This window comes from Spea bombifrons, chromosome 5 (assembly GCF_027358695.1).
Source record: "Spea bombifrons isolate aSpeBom1 chromosome 5, aSpeBom1.2.pri, whole genome shotgun sequence".
Lineage (NCBI taxonomy): Eukaryota > Metazoa > Chordata > Amphibia > Anura > Pelobatidae > Spea > Spea bombifrons.
In genome coordinates this window covers 70,346,160-70,366,923 of record NC_071091.1, presented here as the reverse complement: position 1 = coordinate 70,366,923, position 20,764 = coordinate 70,346,160, and the positions used below count along the sequence as shown (strand labels likewise).

The following is a 20,764-nucleotide window of genomic DNA, read 5'->3' as shown; positions in this document are numbered from 1 at the left end:
GATTTAATTGAAGCTCTTCTACTTCTGGTGGGGGCTTCCGCGTGTCATCCAGTACCTGGTAACTTGTCGACAGATTTTAGGGCAAGTTGTTTTTGATATATTTAAGTTCCGGCAGTAATTTGACATTCTTGTCCCTTGCCAACCACAATAAAGCAATGGACTTTAGTGCTCCAAAGTACCTGGCAGGTCAGACTTAAACGCGATGAGTTAGTATCGTTATCACAGCAGGTCAGCTAATACTGTGCGATATGCTGTAGCTAGGTCCGGGGAGCTGGACTGTATTACTTTAGCCTCCCTAATTACCTGACTATGTAAATGAGATGTTGACACCATTAAGGTAATTGTCCACCTTGTCCGTGCCATATTCTGGTTAATAAATAAAACTTTCCCCGTTATTACTTATCAGAGAGCTGTGGCAGGTTGTGGGCACACAAGGGCTTCGAAGCAACCGTGGTTGGCAATATGTATATGAGAATCTGATTGCCGTTCTGAAAGGACATTAACAGTGTCATAAATCAGCGACTGTGTCTCCTTAATCCAGTGTTTGATCAAACAATGTTACTACAATGATGTAGAATAAAGGTGCTCTTGGACTTAAACAAGCATTAATTGCTGAGCACTTTTGTTACTAAATGCCAGATTAGAAGTGCCCAGCACAGATGAATATCCGCAGCATCCCGAGAAATAATTTGAAGAATTTGAATCATATAAAGTTGAATTCACAATTTTTGTCAGAAACACTTAATTGTCACGTGGCGCAGGCAGTCATAGATTGTTGCTATCGATTCTGGAAAGTGACCTAAAAGTTTCTGTTTTAGTGATTCAACTTCAAAGCCAATAATTAAAATTACAAATCTATTTAGATTTATTTGCTTAGCATACTAGAGGGTACACTTAATTTGTATGTAACATAACAGTACATTTAAATATATGGATTTTAATTTACGCAGCAATGCTATTTATGATCAGCAGGCAGAGGTTAATGGGGTTGTGTTTTGAATCCGGCTTCACTATACATTATAGAGGTCCAACCGCATTGAGCTTTTGCTCCATAAGGAGCTTGGTTAGCCATGTCTAAGGCATAGTTACATCACTGCGCTTTCGTGAAGATCACGCTACAGATTGGACTATGCATCATGCAGGGCCACCTCATCCCTTCTTGAAGTTGAGTTCAGTGAGTAGGAAGCACGACTCTCCTGCAACCTATCCCAACGACTTTAGTGAATAAACGCCAGTCATTTGACTTCCCCTGCTGTTAATCATCGGGGTTATAATCAGGACTTTTACCCTGATTTATTTGGGGCATGCCAGGGTAGTAAATATATTCTGATGTTAACTGCAACTCCGTTCAACACCAAATGCTTAAAGGAAATATTAGGCATATTAAGATGTCACATTCAAGAATTGGCAGAAACGTTTTTCACGTCTGTTGGGGGTTTTTTTTTTATATGTACCACACACCGGTGCTGATTGACATGATTTATGAAAGGCTTAGCAGCTTTGCTACATTCAGAATCATTTCATATAACCCATGCACAATGCATGTTTTAATAGAATCTTTAAATGCCACTAATACATTCATTGTTGCATTCATAGCATTATAAAGGATCCATAAAATAGCTGTTTACATATAATATTTCACAAAAATGACCTCCCCTTGCTTAATTAAATGAAATTGAAACGTGAGCATTTGACCCTAGGATTTCTTTATATGAGTGATTGTTCGGGTTTCCGATGTCACTGAAAGCTCAGGTTATTGAAGTAATTATTCTAAAATGGTGGGTGGTCTTGTGAAAACCATTTAGAATTGATAGCTTCCTATGGAGAGCAACATACCATTAGAAAGGCAATAGGTAGAGGCATTTTAGTTCCTGAAACTATTAAGCTTTATGATACCCCGAGACACTGTTTCCAAGCTTCCTATCACTTTGTTTTCAGACACATGTAACTCGGTTTAACAGTCGGCGTTACTTATTAGGTTTCTTTCTAATCCGCCATTTATAAATAACGTTTTGGCATCAATTGCAAACTTTAATCAACAGAATTTCCCTGCCCTTTGGGGCTGTTTTTACGAAGACAATTGAAATCATACAAAGTATTCATTTGATTATTATCCGCCGCTTTGCGTCTGAACCTTAGTGTGGTGTTTCTTTAAAAACGCAGAAAGTTCATTTACTTTTGGACTCCCATGTTCTGCACTGGGAAATGACTAAATTAGGTGAAAGTTCTAAAAGTGGTTCCTAAATTTGTTTCGAATTTTCTTAAAATGGGTTAATGGCAGACAGCAGCGCCCTCTGTTGTCCAAAATGAAATACAACAGCTTTAAGTATGGGTGATTTTTTTTTTTTCTTTAAATACTTTTTCTAAATAATGTAATATTCAGGTTTTCATATTACATTATTAATGTTTACTGATTTATACAACATAATCATATTCCATGTGCAATGATTAAACAGGACAATTAAAAAGCTAAATAAGAAAATATGTTCAGCATACATACAATGCTAATTATGTGTGTATTTATAAAATATTGTAATTTCACTACCTCTTAGTCCTTGTGTAAGTCTTAGTCCTTTTTTTTCATTCTTCACCTTATTTGCTACTCTGTATAAACGTATAAGAAAAGGTTATTTCAATTCATTCCACACCTGGCACGGACAAACAGAGCTCTGTGTAGCAGATCTTTTTATATATTGAGAAGCTTTTGTTTCATATGCACATTGCGTGGGGTCGAGAGATTATATTATCTTCAACGATGTAAAATGCGTGCATTAACCTGGAAATGTTACGCCGGCATGCAAGGGAGATTAAAATGATATTCCTAAGAATCTACAATGTTGATTTCCCTACACTGAAGAAATTGCATATCCTCTTCGCAAGAGGGTAACAATAATAGCAAAAAGTGCCTCAACATTCTATAGAGACCTTGTCCATTTTCCTGTAACAGGCTGAATGTAAGCTCGCCCTGCATGTATTATTTAAGCTTTTGTACATGCCTTGAAAGACGTGTCAAATGAAAGTTAGGAGAGCTCCATGGGAAAATGGTATTATGAGATGAAACACTGGGGGTCTGTTTCTTAAGAAAACTATACACAACTTTTACCTAAATTAGTCCATTTCTGAACGTGGAGCCATACGTTTTTTTTGGGGGGGGGTTTAATTGTTTTTCTTTGGGTTTTTTGACATTGTTGCGTTTTTTTGTGCAAATGATCTCACATTGGCACATAACTCAAACTTGCCTACTTTTAGATGTAGAGAAAAACCCTTCTAGCTATACATTTAGTGTGTCCTTATGCACAGAACTATGTAGGTTGTTTAACCTGATCCGTGCTACATAGGAACAGAACCTGCAGAAGGCCTACCAGCTTGAAAGACGTGAATCTGGATACTGTACTTACCCACTTTATTGTTGAATAAACCATTACTTGTTTGAGGACCATTAGCTGCATGAAACTTGCTCCGTAAATTAAGAAAGGCTAAATGGAGTTGTGATTGCAGCCATTAGTGGCATTTTAGATTATACAAACAATTATTGTCTTCATTATCTTTGAACAATCCCGTCTTACTAAACTGTTGTGGCTGTATCAGACATTATGTAAAAAAAAAAAAATTCCTTGAAGATTATTATTTCCAGCAGAGTATTTAATTTAGCTTTTGCAGTCGTTTGAAGCCAATCAGATATTATGACACATTAAAAAGTGCTCAATACACATCATAAGATTGTAAGGAAAATCTCAAGTATTATCCACCTTTGCAAAAAGGGGCACAACTAAATTATAGCAATTTAAAAATGCACCTTTGTTTCTTTTCCCCAAATACGTTATTGATCAATGACTATACAATAACATGCCAACTAAGGAATAAGAAGAAATACAATTGCTAATGTTGTTTTCCCCACACTAGTCTGGTAAAAATTCCAATTGTAGATATAGCATTTTTCTAATGTATCAAGTGAACGTATGAATGCATCCAAGAATATTCTAAACATCTCCAGTGAAAACTTTGCCTGAACACAACCCCACATGTGTTCTGTGGTCTAAAGTTAAACTTCCTTTCTAATAGCCACACGGATAATTATTACAACAACCTATATAAGCAATGAGCGCACAACTAACAGACTGAGAAAGTAATATGACCTTTTACCAATTAATTTAAATATTCCTTAATTTATAAAGAATCAAAAGCAGTCGTGCTCGACAAAAAAAGTCATAAAACCCAGAAATAGAATAAATATCCCAGCTCTAACATTTATACTGTTAATTACATTTTCTATATATATATTTTAGAAACAATTTTAATATGTTGTTTTCATAAAGCAGTTGTTGTTTTGCAGTGACTACCACAAGATTTTATATTATAATGTGTATATCTAATAATTTAATATTAATTTCCAAAAGATCCAGATATTCAGAAAAGTTACCTGTTTCCACCATCATGAAGTTATTCGATCTTTGAATGTTCAATGGTCTACATTTAATGTTTTTTCTGTTAATTATCATTTGCCTAAAAGAAACTTTGTATTAATTTCCCGCTGTTTTGTCCCCATTTTGTGGTCTTTCAGGCCTATGATGCAGTGAAAAGTGTGAGGTAGTAGTTATGCATATTGTGAGACAGTGATTCTTTATTTTAATACAAAAAAGGCCAACTCTAGAAAGCCAGATTAAATCATTCCTTTCACTTTTTAATGGGATTTGGATGAATAGAGTAAAATATGCACTTTGCATTCATTGATAGCATCTTTAGGTTGAAGTAATTGAGTCTTTTTTTTCCCCTGACTGAATGAATAATGACTTCATCTGATCCTCAGTGAGGCCTGAAACTTAGACCGCCTTTGTCAACGCAAAAGGATCTGGGCTTTGAAACATGCTCTACTTCCCTGGCTTAATTTTTCTTCATTTTGATCCAAAAACCTATTTTTCTCAATAATTCAAGCATAAACTATGTAGTAGTTGAGGCAGCGGAAATTGCCAGATATTTTCCCTGGTTGTGCCGCTTCTTAAATGCAGCTGATAAATCAGCTACTGTGGTCCTGGATGGCTCCATTCTCAAGGGAAGAGGCGCAGACTCTGTATCCTAAAATGTGCTGGAATTTCTATCAATTATTGTAACTTCAGATATGCTATCTTTATTTACGGGAAAAGTATATGTTGCTAGTCTTATATGAAACCTATGTGATAATATTTTTTTTGTCTTATGCCTCAAATGCCATTATATATAATAATCAGTTCACTCTTTTTGCATAAAATTGGGAAGGTTAAAAATAATAATAATAATAATTACCCTTCGATAATTTTTAAAGCGATATAACAATAACATAACAGTCAGATCTGTGGCTTTTTGTCTATCCAGATATTTTTTTTCTATTTTAAGAAGATAGTGATGAGGCTGATAAGAAAAAAGCAATGCATAGCAGTGAGAAATAGAACATGAAACAGTGAGTTGTGGGAGAAATTCTCACACAAATGGAGGTATTTACTAAAGGGAGAGTTTTGTTTCAGCTCTTTGACTTCATTGTACATTATGAAGGTCCGGTGAGCTTCTGCTGCAGGAAGAGGTTGGCTAACCCTGTATAATGTATTGTATTGTCAGTGAAATTTTTTAAAGGCCTTTTTACGCATTGAATTATGTTTTGTATGAGCAAGCTAAGGCCTTCACACTAGGAAAACCTGCCAGTGTTGGCTCGTCATAATGAATAACTCCGTTTAGTGAATAATCACCAAAAGCTTTGTGGGTGATTGGCAGTAGAAGTGTCATTCAGACATTAGAGTGCTATACATAACCACACAGTCTCTTCTTAATTAATAATTGTATACACACAGTTCCACTTCAGAGTGTCGCAAGGTGGCCACTGCCTGAAAATTGGAATCTCCCACAAAAAATTTATTTCTCTCTAGAAAGTAGGTAGTTCTCCAGAGTTCATCTCCCTTGATGATATAGGCATTCTATGCATAAGACACAATGATCGAGGTTATTTCCTAACAGATTTAAAGCTGCCTATTGGCAACACTGCTTACCTCAACACTTGGGCAAAAAAATGATATTCGTGGTTAAAATTGATATAACCGGCTTTCTCTTATATTTGCTGCTCAACTGGCCATATTTTGAGATAGTAGCCAACAGGCAGCTATAAATCTGTTAAGAGAACAGCATAGCAAGCGTTTTAAAAGAAGACAGCATGTTTGAGTTGCTCAAACTCTGGATAGATAAACAAAGGCAAAAACATATTTTATGACAGCAAGTTGAAATATATTTAATGCAGGTATTGCGCCAGTGTTCTCCACATGCTATACACTGTGCCAGCGGTCCTCTAACATCCAGCGCAGGGAGTAGGCATTTCCCTGTACATGTACATGTTGTTTAATTATGGATCCATTTTTTAGTATATTTTTAGTTATCCGGCTGGGTGGTTAACTCAGGGGTGCTTAATAGGGCCGTATAACTTGATTATTTCTAGACAAATTAATGTTTTTTAGATAGTTTGTCTCCTATTACAACCCATTCTGAATTGATTTCACCGTTGCTGTGTGTGTTTTCAAACAACACACAAGAAATGTTTGTTATCCTAATTCACGACACCTTTAACACACCTGCAATTTTAGGATTAAACCCTGGTGTTGGCAGCACCTTTTTGAAAGATCTAGGCACGGTTCCATCAAAGTATTCCATTTCAATAACTGTATAGTCGCATGTAATAGAGCTATTTCTACATGTGATAGTCTTGTCTTGGGAGTTTCAACTTTAAAGAAATAAACATTAAGCTTGTTAAGGCAGTCTAGGTTCTTAGACAAGCTTTTGTCAAAGGGTTTCCCAGCCCGAAGGAAAAAATATCCTACACTCTACATTACAAATAAAGCTGAATTGAAAAGTGAGTTACTTTACCTAAAAATTTCAATTGAGGATTAGGTTTTCATTTTAGAGATGGATGTTTTGCATTGCATTGTACAATTGCAGTGTGAAAACACTAAGAACAAAGGATTATGACCGAAATTAGGAACATTTCATAGGCTTCCTTGGAATTTCCTCCAAAGTGAATTGATAAGTATGTTTCTGTTTTTGCTATACTTTAGTGCTGCATACATTGTTGGTAATATATCAATAAGAGATAATAATAATACTCTGTCCATGTTATCATCACTTATTTAAAGCCCACAGTTTCAAAGTTTGAAACTTTGGAGTTTGTCCACTAAAGGTGAGAGATGGGGTTTCAACTTTGTCACTTCACTATTCATTATGAAGGGGCAACACTGGCAAATTTCTGCAGCACAAAAAAGGCCCTGCATAATGTATAATTCAGTAGGGAAGGAGACTTTGAAGGAATCTCACTGATTTAACTGTAGATTATACAGGACCAGACAAACATCTTGCAGCAGAAGCTCACAAGGCTTGGACCTTCATAATATACAGTGAGGTGAACTTCAAATTCTCCTGTCCTCTCTCCTTTTAATTCTGTTAAGATTTAAATGGCGTGAATGTAATTAAAACACTATTATAGGATGGATATCTTTGAGATGCTCTCTCTTTTCCTGCTTGCAGTATTTTGTAACACGGTTCCCCGGATCCCGCTCACACAGTTCTGTACACAAGGCTGCAGCAATCTTCACATAGGTGAACTCTTGACTTTCTCTTCTCAGGTGGGAATGTTGGACCTTGAATTGAATCAGCTGACCAAAGCACTGTTTTTGGCTCTCGTCGCACTGTCCGTGGTCATGGTAACCTTGCAGGGATTTGTTGGTCCTTGGTACCGCTACCTGTTTCGGTTCCTCCTGCTGTTTTCCTACATCATCCCGATAAGGTATGTGTTTGTATCAAGGAAAAACAGAGATGTCTAATTTCACTGAATGTTGCATTTTTTGAAATATATACTTGGCTCGTATTGTGAAGGACATTGATCTTATCAGGAAGCAAAACAAAAAAGGTGGCAGAGAATCTGCTGATTCTTGAAGGATCACTCTACAAAAAAGCAATACTGTTGTATTTTTTGTGCACTGTTCATTTTGCTGGACTAATCAAGATATCTAATCCTTTAGATAGCATGACTGTATCTAGAAGGACTTACTGATTTGTAATATATGGTACAGTTAAAATAAGACAACATACTAGGCATATCCATCTCAGGTTTCTTATGTGATCATGTCATGATTCAGTGTCCACATTTCCTAACCGTTGTATTGTATGACATTTTGCCTTCTCAAATAAAGTAACACGATAGTTTAGGATTGAACCAACTAACACTAAAATAAAATATTTTGGTACCAGCAACATCAAATGAATCACTGTTTTTGCTTTCACGAACTAAAGCTTTATTTAGAAATATACTCTTAATCATCTTTATGTTGGAATATTTGTGAAAACCTATGGAATGCAAAGTGGTTTAATGCCAAATACTTCTAGGCGTTAGATTGAGTGCCTGTGTACAGAGGTACATTTCAGTGTATTATTTATTATGATCACTAGTAATATTTTTTGCCTTTACTAGTCTGCGAGTTAATCTGGACATGGGTAAAGCTGCATATGGATGGATGATCATGAGAGACGAGCACATTCCACGGACTGTCGTCCGAACAAGCACAATTCCGGAAGAGTTGGGGCGTTTGGTGTATTTGCTTACAGATAAAACTGGTAATTCTAGATTACAAATGTGTATGCACACACACTACTTATACTTTTTCTGCACACATATATTTTTCCACTGCTTCTCTAATTATGGTGCTAGACAAACAATATGAAAAGCCCTTCTTACATCAGACCGGATCCTGTCAGCTCAGAGTTTAAGCCTTGGGCTTTTGGTATTTATCGCTAGCGGTACAACGAGGGCCAGGGTCTTTGCCAGCAGGCAGTGCACCTCTCACTTTGCGTTGTGCCGGCTACCTGGCCCACTTGCCCTAAAGAAATTATGCACCTGACGCATGTAAACACTGTATGTTTAACACTTAGCTGATACCTAATCTTTTGAATTATTATATATTGGAACAAAATACCTATCCACACTTGTGTATCTGATGTTAAGAACTAAACCTCTGATAATGTAACAAACTACCCAAAATGAAAGCAAAACCAAATTCTTACCTTTTAACCTAGTTTCATAAAAAGTTAAGGAAAAACTTAACTCTTGAGACACTGTGAAAAACTCTACTTTGATAGAGTATATGATGCATTTAATTATATTGAACCACTAACCTCTGATAAAACACAGGGAGATATAAAGCAGTCTCTGCATCTAAGAGGAACCGGTTCAGATAATAAAATAATCCGGTAACTAGCATTGTAGTCTACCTAATATTCGCCATATATCTGGCTCAAGGAGTGAAGACTCTAATCAGAGCAGTCTTCTCTTTCCATATGACGGATCTAAACCAGCTGTGCATTTCACCGACATTACAGCTTCGTCAGAGGAACTATTTTGGTCTGACTCTCCTGACCCCTAAAATGTTAAATTGTCTAAAACTATATTTTTAACTCCTACTGAGCCACAACTCTGGTATTGTATAGCATGTCAAGTACAGTTAGTGCCTTGGGAGAATAAACTCCATATAGCATATAGGGCGCATTCATTTTAAACCATTATATAGCCAAATATCCATAATGTGCTCCAAGGTGCTTTATTTTGTATTTTAATTCACAGTAGCTTTACTTTCTTGAGAAAGGAAATAAAGTGGAAAGCATAGGTAGGGGCTGACATTCAGGTTGTAGGTTTCACCCAGAATGATTAAGAATTAGTTGTTGAACCTAACGAACATTACTTTGCTAATATAATTGCAAGGTAGCCCTTTGTATGATTGTAAATTGGGATTGTGCCTCATCAATAAGCTTTTTGATGTGAAGCGTCCATCACAGCAGTTCTCTCATTTGCCACCACAGAATGGAAAATGAAGTATCCCAATAATTGCATTATAGTTTCCTTATTGTGGGACAAGAAAGCGACGCAGTATAATTAGGTTTGATTGGAGTGCATGTTTCCGGTAAGATCTGAAATTAATGATGTTGCTATAGTGACACATCTGCGGCCAGCAGTGCGTGAGACTTAAAGTAATTCATTCGACAAGAGAAGACATCTGTTAACTGCAGAGATGCAGTGCATATTGACAGTGACCAGAAATACTAGACGTTATGTGATAAATGGACAAATGATGCTGAAACAGGAGGCTAGATAATTTGTACTTAATCTGCTGGGAGAACTTTAATCTTCTCACTGGTTGCATTTGATAATGTCATTGTTTAAAGCACAATGCGGTAGAGAATTCATAAATTGTACGTTGGGTCTCTGGGTGCAGCTTGTTAACACGGGCATGTCTTGAATGCCTTGAATCCCTTGTTTTAACGCATTGTGCGCAGACGTGAAGCAATCCGTGCTGGTGCTGAACGTGCCTTAAGCAGATGAGCCTCTTGTGCTTTTTTTTTTTTGTGGTTCTGAACTCACATATATAAACACACCCTTTGTACTTTCCAAACAAAAAAAGGAGCATTTACAGATATAATGGACAAGTCGTTAGTGTTACTTCCTCAACAGCAGAGAAGCCAGGAAAGAAGTGGCTACTTTTCAGACAGGAGACATCCCCTGTTCATGTTTGGCAAGGGTCAGTCCTTCCTTTGTATGCCGTAACCTATAATTAGTTTAGACAATGTTATGCTGCGTGTTATCGTTCCAACAGAGACGTTACTCTTCAAGTTATTGCAAACACAAGAGTTTCAGCTACACTACACAGGCAGGTGTTTCTTCAAAAAATAGAGACTGATATAATGAATATTAGTTGCACAAATGCTTCTTTTTGCCTAAATCAGAAAATAAAGAAGCATGTACCACAGTTCTGTAAAAGATGCTGTCTAGCTATAAACTTATATAGCACATAAACAGAGTAAACGCTGCTTTTATGCACTAAAGGTGGCCAGACAATGGTGTGTGTATGTATGTGTGTTAAGGATATTACAATGGGGTTATTATCTAAAGTCAAACAACGTGTGCATTTGCAGTTCTTATCTTAAACATCCCAGCAATACATTTTATTGATACCATTTGGTTATAACTTTTGCAGTCTTTCATTATATGTAGGTTTTTTTAAAATCTTTTATTACATGTGTACAGATAAGTATTTATGTGCTTAAACATATTTCAAACCAGTGTAAATGGTTATGTCTCAAGAACTATAATTACACCCACTGCTTTGATAATATTTTAAGTAAAATTATGTAATGGAAAAGTAGGTGTTGGTTAAATGATCGTGAATGAAGTCACCAACAAAGCTGCGTGGGGAGTGCGTCATTGTCCTGTATAGCATAGTCATACAGCTATTAATGAAACCGCTCCGCCAATATGAGATTCACATTGACCTTAATGCACAGCTGTCCTGTAATTAAGGTCAATACAGGCTAGATGGGTACTAGCCCAGTTAGCGGTAGTTGTTACCCCATAGCCATCCTTTACTAACATTAGGTGGACCTAGTGCCATACTGCTTTAGGGGGTGCAGTCTCTCTTTTCTGATCCAAGTTCCTCTGTCCAATTCTACTCCCTGATGTCCCTCTTTTCTAGGAGCTTAGAATGTTTTTGAGGTACATTATTCTGCAGCTGTAAAAGTCACAGTAATGCTCATCTAAAGAACAGAAAATGTGTGCAGCAAATCTTACTTAATTACAAGCTATCAATAGGTAACAATGTCACATAAAAAGTCTCTGTAAAGTCCTGCCCCTAGCCAAGTGTCCCTAATGTTAGGATTTATTTGTTGCCTCTGTGGTCAACTATTATTGCCTTATATATTGTATTAATGTATCGTGTCTCGCCAACCCATATAAAACGAGACCATTGTGTTTATAGATTTAAGGAGATTCGGTGCGAGCTTTCCTCTGGAGGAGTTAACCGGAAAGTCTTACTCCTAAGGATTAACCTCTCGGCTACCCGTAATCTTCCTTCAGTGAATTAGTGACTTGGAAAGTCTGGTATTGAAACATTTGTATTGAGAATGATCAAGGAATCCTTGCGCCAATAGATTTCATTCTACTTGGCAATTAACACTTCCCTCCCTGTTCTGTCACATGTTAAATTCACAAGATAGTTACCCAACATATAAAGAAAAGTCTAGGCCAGCCGAATATAGTTGATTTCTACAAGTGGCATTTCATGTTTATCTCCTTTATTTGTATGAAAGAGAATTGGCAAATAATTGACCATACAGAACCAATGAACGAATTACACATTGGCATATCTTGTGCCCCGTAAGGTCAGCTGGTTAAGAAATATTAAAATGATTTGCTTGTCTTGATAACTTTATGTATATTGCAATCACCTTTTTTAGTGTTAGCCTTTACTATGTTTTCTGAAAGGCTGTTATGGGTGTTTCCTACCCCTGAAGTTGCACATTTTTGTTCTTGTAGTCATCTTTTTTTTATTATTATTATTATTAAGACATTCCCTCTTGAATGTCATTACATTTCTAGAACTATAAAGTTCCTTTCATGTTTTAACAATGTTTTAACATTTGGGGTCAAATTGGACAAAACAAAACATAATGCCACAGTGCCAAAGTACTTCCTTTATGTGGGAATCCAAGTTACTTTATAGACACAGGGTGTTGGTCCATAGGGGTAAGCATTATGGGATTTGGTTAGTAGGACTTTGTTACCCATCTTATACCGTGGAGGCAGTTGGCAGAAGGTTTTAAAAATGTCAACAAGACTCTGTCCAAGGCAATAGCTTGGTAATCTTTAGTTAACTTAGTTACCATAAAAGTAATTGGTAAAAAGGTCAGATGTTTGGATAGTTATGGTGATTATAAAACCACTTCAGGAGTTTACCTGAATTTTTTGTATTTCGTTTTATTTTTATGGGGAGAAAAAACTTATTGAAATTGCCATTTTGTTTAGTCCCTCCCGGGGGAAACATAAAACATTTTCTATTTCTCATAATTTACATAAAACATTTTTACATATTTTTTTCTTTATTTTTTTTCTTCCAGGAACTCTTACACAGAATGAAATGGTTTTTAAACGTCTTCATCTTGGGACTGTATCTTATGGCACAGATACAATGGATGAAATCCAAAATCATGTAGCAAGCTCATACTCACTGGTAAGGATTTGCTTGAATATCAAGTTTAAAAAGGAAGAAGTGATGAATCATGTCTGCCTTCCTTTCTAAATATTTTTTATTTAACTTTCTTGGCCTCTTTTAGCTACATTTAAAAATGTACTTTTTGTACCTTTTAAAGATGTAGCATGGTTTGGTAAATAGTTTTCTGTTAATCCATGTAAATTACCATTAAGTAGGTTTAGGTTACTTCAGTTTTGCCCATTCCTTAAAGAGGCGCAGATTAAACGCCCACCAAGAACAGAAATTCTCCCCACAATGTAATCACAAAATGTTATTTTAGCTTAAAATTTTTACCCAATATTTACATCACAAAAAATGTAATAAAACATTTAATTGTAAAAACACATAGCGCTTCCGCTGTACGGGATACGCAATATTTTGTTTCAACGTTCTCAGTAGACTAGTAGTACGATGTGCCATTGACTTGTTTGGCGTCTCATTTTATTAATATAGAACACAACCATGCATATCTACAGTAATGTAACACAGAAATCTGTTATAACATGGTTATATTTCCCCACTGGAAGCATTCCGTGACAGAGAGCATAATCTTTAATGGAATCTGTGTGAAATTAAATTATACAAGCATCAATAAACATAACATAATTCAGAAGGAGTAAATCAGCTTAATTTATTTGCGTCTGTAATGACATTGGCGCTGGTAGAATGCAAATGCTGAGGTTCAAAGCAGGAGCTGGAGAGCAGATGAGCTGCAAAGTTAAACCCATTATTAGACTGCACTGTAATTTGATAGGCAGTGTGTTCACGGATCAGTGGCTCGGTGTGTCTAGTCCACGACACACAGGATTCCAAAAGTGATTTTAACAACACAACTGGAGGTGGTGGGTGTACAGCATGGCGTGACACATCACAACCTAAAACATTACCAATAAGGCAATTCATTATTATAAAAATAAATGATTTACTTGAGTGATAATTTAATACTTCCTGGAAGAAAAAAATATTGAAACCCCTAAAGGTGAAGGTGTGGACAGGAGCAGTGTCAATGCCTTAGCTAGTGTAAGTGTGCTAATAGACTTGGGCCTAAGTGCATTCCTCTCAAGTGCCCCTCTTTACGAACCAAATTCCTCTGTCCATTTTTGGCCCCCTGTTGTCCCTCATTTCTCGGTGCTTAGAATGTTGGCCCAGTATAAGTGCCACAGTAATGTGTATATAAACCACAAAAAATGCTCTGTAAATACAATACACTATTCTTCTTCACGGTCTCCTAAATAGTTACATGAGTTGCTTTCAGTGGGTAAAACTTTAGCATAAGAAGTAAAGCCATGTTCAACCTTAACCACACCTTCTAAAACAAGAATGTCTCTCTTTGGACATTCATGCAGATCAGTCAGCTACCCTGTTTTAGGCTTTTCCTCTAGCCTGATAGCTTCCACAAAACCAAATATATACAGAATGGGGAGCACACCCTAAAAAGCATACACATTTAGATTCCTGGGTTCCTTCTAAAATAATACTATATACTCTAGTAGCTATATAGTGTGATGGAATTGCTGGGGTGCGCTGAGTCCTTGCTCTGTTTTGTGTACAAATTCCAAAAAAAACATCATCTATTGTGTATCACACCTCTTTCCACAAACTAGAGGACTCAGTCTGCTTTAACTGATTGTCTTTAGCGTTATTTTACTGCTCTCTTAGAGTCCTAACAGTAATGGCAAACCATATTGGGAATTTGGGAATGGCTGGTTCTCATTTTGTCTTTGACTTTAATTTGGGCCCAGGCTCATTTCACCCAGGAGCCGGAAGGTTTGGCATATCATTGATCGCAGATTATTGTTTACCATGTTTATGCTCAGTTTTACTAGCTACAATGCTTTGACTATCCACAGATGGCACTTGAAAATCTTGTTTGCTAATTTCAACATCGTCAAATACCTTGATTGTAACCTATTTAATTTTGTTATTAATATATGTTTTTTTGCCAACTTGTTAAAGAAGTAGAAAAGTGCTCTTTTTCCTTAATTATTTTCTTCTCAATTCATTAAGTTTTCTTTTAGTAATGTGTACTCTTTTGTAACCTGCATTGAAGGCACCATCCCAGACAAGTGGTATCAATAACAACTCAACACCTTCCCGAAAGGCCCAGTCATCTGCGCCTAAAGTACGCAAGACCGTGAACAGTCGAGTACACGAGGCAGTGAAGGCGATTGCCTTGTGTCACAATGTAACCCCCGTGTATGAGTCACGGGCCGGAGTGAATGGAGAAACAGAGTATGCTGAAGTGGATCAGGACTTCAGTGATGAGAATCGGACATACCAGGCATCCAGCCCTGATGAGGTCAGTCTCATTCTTATTTCCCCTGTCTGAACACAAGTTATCTCAGTCATGTTGCTGCTCTATCACTGATGGTTTTCATTGTTTAGGTCTATTGTGCTTGTATTTATTTTTTATCTTGCCTCTGAGATAGAATTCCGTGCTCCAAATAATTGAATCCAGAATAATGGCTAATGTGGAGCTTGGCTTTCTGATTTCTTTTTGTTTGCTTTATTGTGAGTTTTGAGCTAGAACTTTGACTGAAATATTAAATGAGACAGTTAAACCAGGTTGATGTATGGTGTCTGTTATTCTCATAGTCAAGTGTATAAATGTTTCCCTTTTTAACAAATAGACAATAAGCTATAGAGTCTTCATGAAGTGAGAGCATTGCAGTGATATTGCAGAGAGAAGATTAGCAGCCAGGCCTTTTATTCAAGGACTCCACAATGTTGGCACTCCATTCCATCAACAGATCTTAAGCTGTGTGTACAGAATGGCTGTCTTGCACAAGTGCCATGTATAGTTGCATGTTTGGTCAGACAATACAAGAAACTATCCTGGGTACCATGAAAACTGGTAAAGTAAAGAGCTTGTGGAAAACTAACTGCCCACTCACCACCCGGGTTCCAACGGGTTACCAGGCAGCTGACTGTGGACATTTCTTACCAATGCGTTTAACAGAGTGGTTGACTATTTTTTTATTTTTGTATTTAACTCAAGTTCAACGCAAAAGCTAGATAAGGTGCATCAATGGTTTACACGCTTAAACAATAATTCCTTTTTTTATTGTGATCCAACTGTCTTGCTTATTTTTTATTCATTTTCCCATGCGTTTCACTACAGTGCTTTCTAGAGGTACTGTGTGGAGAGCGTGTAGTGCTTTATATGTTCTTCTCAAATCTTACTAGGGCTCCGACATCCTTGTCCCATCACTCCAGCTCCAGTACGCAGCGATACGGCAGCCCTATCCAGCCACATTGTGTTTCTTTTAGAGCCATGGTTATGTGCTTTTGTAATAAGGTTACTTTGTAAACAATAATTAAAAAATAATGTACAGACCTCTGTAAGCGATATTAGCTTAGAACAGCTTGCAGTAAATATACACACATTACTAACTACAAGGCCTGCATCATAATTTTTTAAAGAGTTCTATTGACACAAGTCAGGGAGCCCGAGGAAAATAATGTGAATGGTTCATTATTTAGCTTATTGAGCTTTCCTGCAGTCACATTGACAGATGATTCCTGTGTTTCCCAATCACCAAAGTACCATTTTAAAAGCATTTTTTATTGAATAAAGTGCTTCAGATATTGCACCCTAGAGCTTTATGTAAGGAAATGGTTCAATTGATGTTTTTTTTCCCCTTAGCCACAGAATTCATATACCTTAAACCGATTTGGTTAATAACTACTTGAGTGTTTTTTGTGGGCAAAAAAGTGTATATGCTTAATGACATTTTTGGTTGAATAATACTAATTTGAAGGATGGGGGGCAGTTTTGCTATAGGAAAAGGTGTAGTTGTTTAATTTAAAAAAAAATGCCTATTGAGCAGCTTTTATAAACATTTTTATGCAGTTATATAAATGGAGACAAAACATGGATGCAGTGCGGTTTTACTTTTTGCTTTGCCTGCATTAATTACCCCTATCCAAACAGTGGCAATATACTGAAATGTGTATTTTTTTTAATCAAATTCTGTATTTAGGAAATTATATTTAATATAAAATGGTTGATGTGCTTAAAAAATTTAACCCTAAAATATAACATTTTAATTTCCTAAATACAGAAGGACAACGAGAAGGCCTGATCTACTATATGAAATTTTTAACCATTTAAAGGGAAATAAGAGGTATACACTTTTAAAAGAAAATCTTGAAAAGAAGGTAAAGGTCTCAATCAGGGTAACGTCCCTTGAAAATGACATGTGACCATACAATTTGTAGTCCTCACATGTCCGTGACAGGCAAATTTAGTAATAAAAAACTAATACAAAGAACTGAATATTGCCAATATTTACACTTAATTTGTCTATTGGGTCCCATCTTCTGAATATGATTTCTAACCCTCTGTGTGAACAGCCAGAGGTTTATGAAGTTGGACAAGGAAGAGGCGGCAGATATGTTAAGAAGGAAGGAACATTTTTTTAAAATGTGGTTTGTTGCTTAACAAGACACCAAAAGAGTTATTGTGGAAGCTATTTAAGTTTTAGAACTTAAAGTAGATCATACATCACCTTAGCTGCCATTACAGATGATGATATGGATCTTGTTTACTGTAGTTTATACACACACAGGAAGGAATAATTATAACACTAGCTAAGAATTTTAAGTTATAGCCAAATAATGAATGTGATTAGAAATATCAGCCAGAGGCACCATGCCGTGACAGTTCGCTTATTGTCTGTTTCATCAGCTGTGATTGCATATAAAGGAATTGATCTTGCTTTAGGTGGGGGTATGATAAGTTTTGGCCAGATTAATTTTGAGACATTGATAGGTCACTCTGCAGAACATAGCCAGAGGTAGTTAACTGCATTTGGCGAGTGAACATAGAAATGTGAGTGTCTGCTTTCAGATGTCATGCAGCAAAATTAGGAAATAAAGTATCCCAGTGACAATGTACACAAGGCACCTCAAATACTGGAGCCACAAAGGCATTTGTGCCCTAAGAGGCATCAAAAGAAAATCTATATGGTTAGAAACATTGGTACTCTCTCTTTCTCTCTTCTCTCTCTCTCTCTTTTCTCTCTCTTGTATATTCTTATTCTAAGGCATTCGTGTGTCTGGCTGTACATTTTATTGGCTCATAGGTAGCCATCTCCATAGACAAACAATGGCAGTAGAATGGGGTCGTACTGAAGAGCTCAGTGACTTAAATGGGGAATAGGATGCCACCTTTATCACAAGTCCGTTCAGGAAATTTCTGCCCTGCTAGATTTGCCCTGGTCCTGGTCTAGGAGTAACGGCACGAAACCATGAGTGTATACCGTTCACAATCACTAAGCAGGACCATTGGGTGTTGCACATAAAAATAACCTGTCCTCTGTAGCATCACTTACTACAGAGATCCAAACTCTCTCTTGAAGCAAGATCAGCACAAGAAATGTGAACTTTGGCTGGAGGGGTGGAAATATGTTCCATGGAGTATACAATTTAGTGGAGGAGGGATAATGATTTGAAGCTGGGTTTCTTTTCCAGGGTTTTGGGCTCCTTAGTTCATGTGATGGATAATGTTAATGCTGCAGCATACAATGACATTTTGTGCTTCCAACTTTGTTGCACTGGTTTCATGTTCCAGCATGACTGTGCCCCTGTGCACAAAACAAGGTCCATAAAAACATGGTTGGATGAGCTTGGTGTGGAAGTACTTGACTGTCCCGCACAGAGCGAATTGCGAGCCTGGCCTTCTTGTCCAACATCAGTGCCTGACCTCACAAATGCTCTACTGGATGAATGGGCAAATATTACCACAGACATACTCCGAAATCTTGTTGAAAGTTTTCCTAGATAAGTGAAGTAGAGGCTAAATATTAATACCCATGGTTTTCGAATGGAATGTCCAACAAGCTCTTATATTAACACAGACTTATGTGACCTAGATGCACTGCTGGGCCAGAAATGTTAATATTTTAGCTATGTGTAGAAGAAGATACCAACTCAAAGCGTTAACGTAGTGGTGTTCTTTATGTGAGTGGTTTAATCCTATGACAAATGATTATTATGAACATACTGCTGCTTAAATGTGTTATGTACCCCTTTGGCACTCAAGGATTTTAAACCACACGCTCCCAATCATTGCAATATTTTTTTCAGTCCCTGAGGGATGGTGATTAACCTTGCACCCAACCATGACACAAAAATGTAAAAACATGCTGTTCAGATTTAGTTTTGAGAAGTGAATGGGAAGCCAGAACTTGTAATAGTTAAAGCGCAGAAAATGCTTACGTTAGCTTTACTGATGCAGCCGGTATAGGAAATGTATGAAATGTATTTTGCTATTTTTTTTGTTTGTGTTTTTTTTGAGGGAAGGGAATCAACCTACATAATTTCTGATGGATCCTGTTCTCCAGTGCCTTCTAACTCGGTAAAATAAATGCCTAGTTTAATGGTATATTAATAAGGCAGATTCCTGATACATGCTGATCTAGTGTATAAGCACCGCTCCTTAATTATGCTGAGCAGTAAAATGTTGCATTTAGTAAAGAGACAGCCACACATAGAGTTAATGGTGACGAGGGGAGCTGTATTGTGAGATATTTAGACCAAGGCAAGAACACACAAGAACAGCTGGAAAGTCAAGATGCCAAGCGCCACACAGACGTGCAGATCCGCGAGAGAGGGTATAACGTGTTAAAAGTAACAAGGTTCATGTTCACTGATACATTTTTTTTGCTTTTGATGAACTGGGCATGATGGAATGTCTTAATTGGTAGACCAAAAGAATAGTTCTTATTGTAATGTAGAGCTTTTGAGACCCAGCGAGTGTTTTCAAGTGTTCTCATGCATGAACTATTATATTGACTGCCTAAAAAGACTCACCAACCACTGTCAACTTGCTTTTTCCTTTGACATATAGAACATTCAGTACTTTGATGTTAGCGAACAAAATTCTGATTCCCAGTGATACGGTGGCAGACATTGTCGAGAGCAAACACAGCAAATATGTGTTAATGAGTGTTAAGGAAAAAGTCAAGCGACATAATTGCCTATGTTTTTTCCCAGTGCGGTTTTAGTTTTTTGTTTGGTGTCCTGAATATTTAGGGCAGCCAAGTACCCTCTTTTTCATTTCAATATTTTGAGATGCTTGTACTTGGTGGTGCCAGAGCAAGTAATGCGGTGCTATAAAGGTAATGTAATCTGAGGTTTCATGGCTAGCTCATTTCCTTAAAGCACATATCATTTATGCACGCGTTCGCTATTCATGGATGTCACGTGTGCTTGCCGTGCTCAAGACAGCAATGTGTGTTTGTAAGCTGTCATTTGAAGACACGTAAGAGATTACGCAGAGATATACAAATGTGAAAGGTCTCTTGGATTAGTTTCAGTTTTAGCATTCAGCATGTGGTGTCTGATTATACCCTGCTCATTGTTTCTTATGATAAGTGATCAATATTTCATTTTCTCCGAGAGGTTAAAAAGTTTCAAGTGTCCGTCACTCGTGATCAGAACAGCCCCTGCATAACAAACATTACTGGTAAGCCGGGAAAGCCATCGACAAAATCATAACTGCATCAGGTTCAATTGCCAGAAGTGTGTGTCCACGTCAAGCGTGGAAAGCTATTGCTGACTTAATGCAATCAGCAATCATGAAAGGATATAAACTAGGTAGATCCGGCAGTAAAGTGCAAAGGTCACAAGTCCACGACATGCTGTGAACAAAGACCTTTGGAGACCTTTGGCCAAAGACC

The 20,764-nt window shown here is 37.0% G+C and overlaps 1 protein-coding gene across 2 annotated transcripts in view; it reads left to right on the top strand.

The window, feature by feature from the left end:
• Positions 1–20,764, top strand: part of ATP9B (ATPase phospholipid transporting 9B (putative)) — a 109,928-nt gene that overhangs the window by 66,864 nt on the left and 22,300 nt on the right. For both annotated transcript variants that reach the window (XM_053466027.1, XM_053466028.1), the window contains exons 12-15: positions 7,632–7,792; positions 8,477–8,619; positions 12,946–13,058; positions 15,130–15,378. In XM_053466027.1, the coding sequence (XP_053322002.1) occupies positions 7,632–7,792; positions 8,477–8,619; positions 12,946–13,058; positions 15,130–15,378 (666 nt within the window). The remainder of the gene's footprint in view (positions 1–7,631; positions 7,793–8,476; positions 8,620–12,945; positions 13,059–15,129; positions 15,379–20,764) is intronic.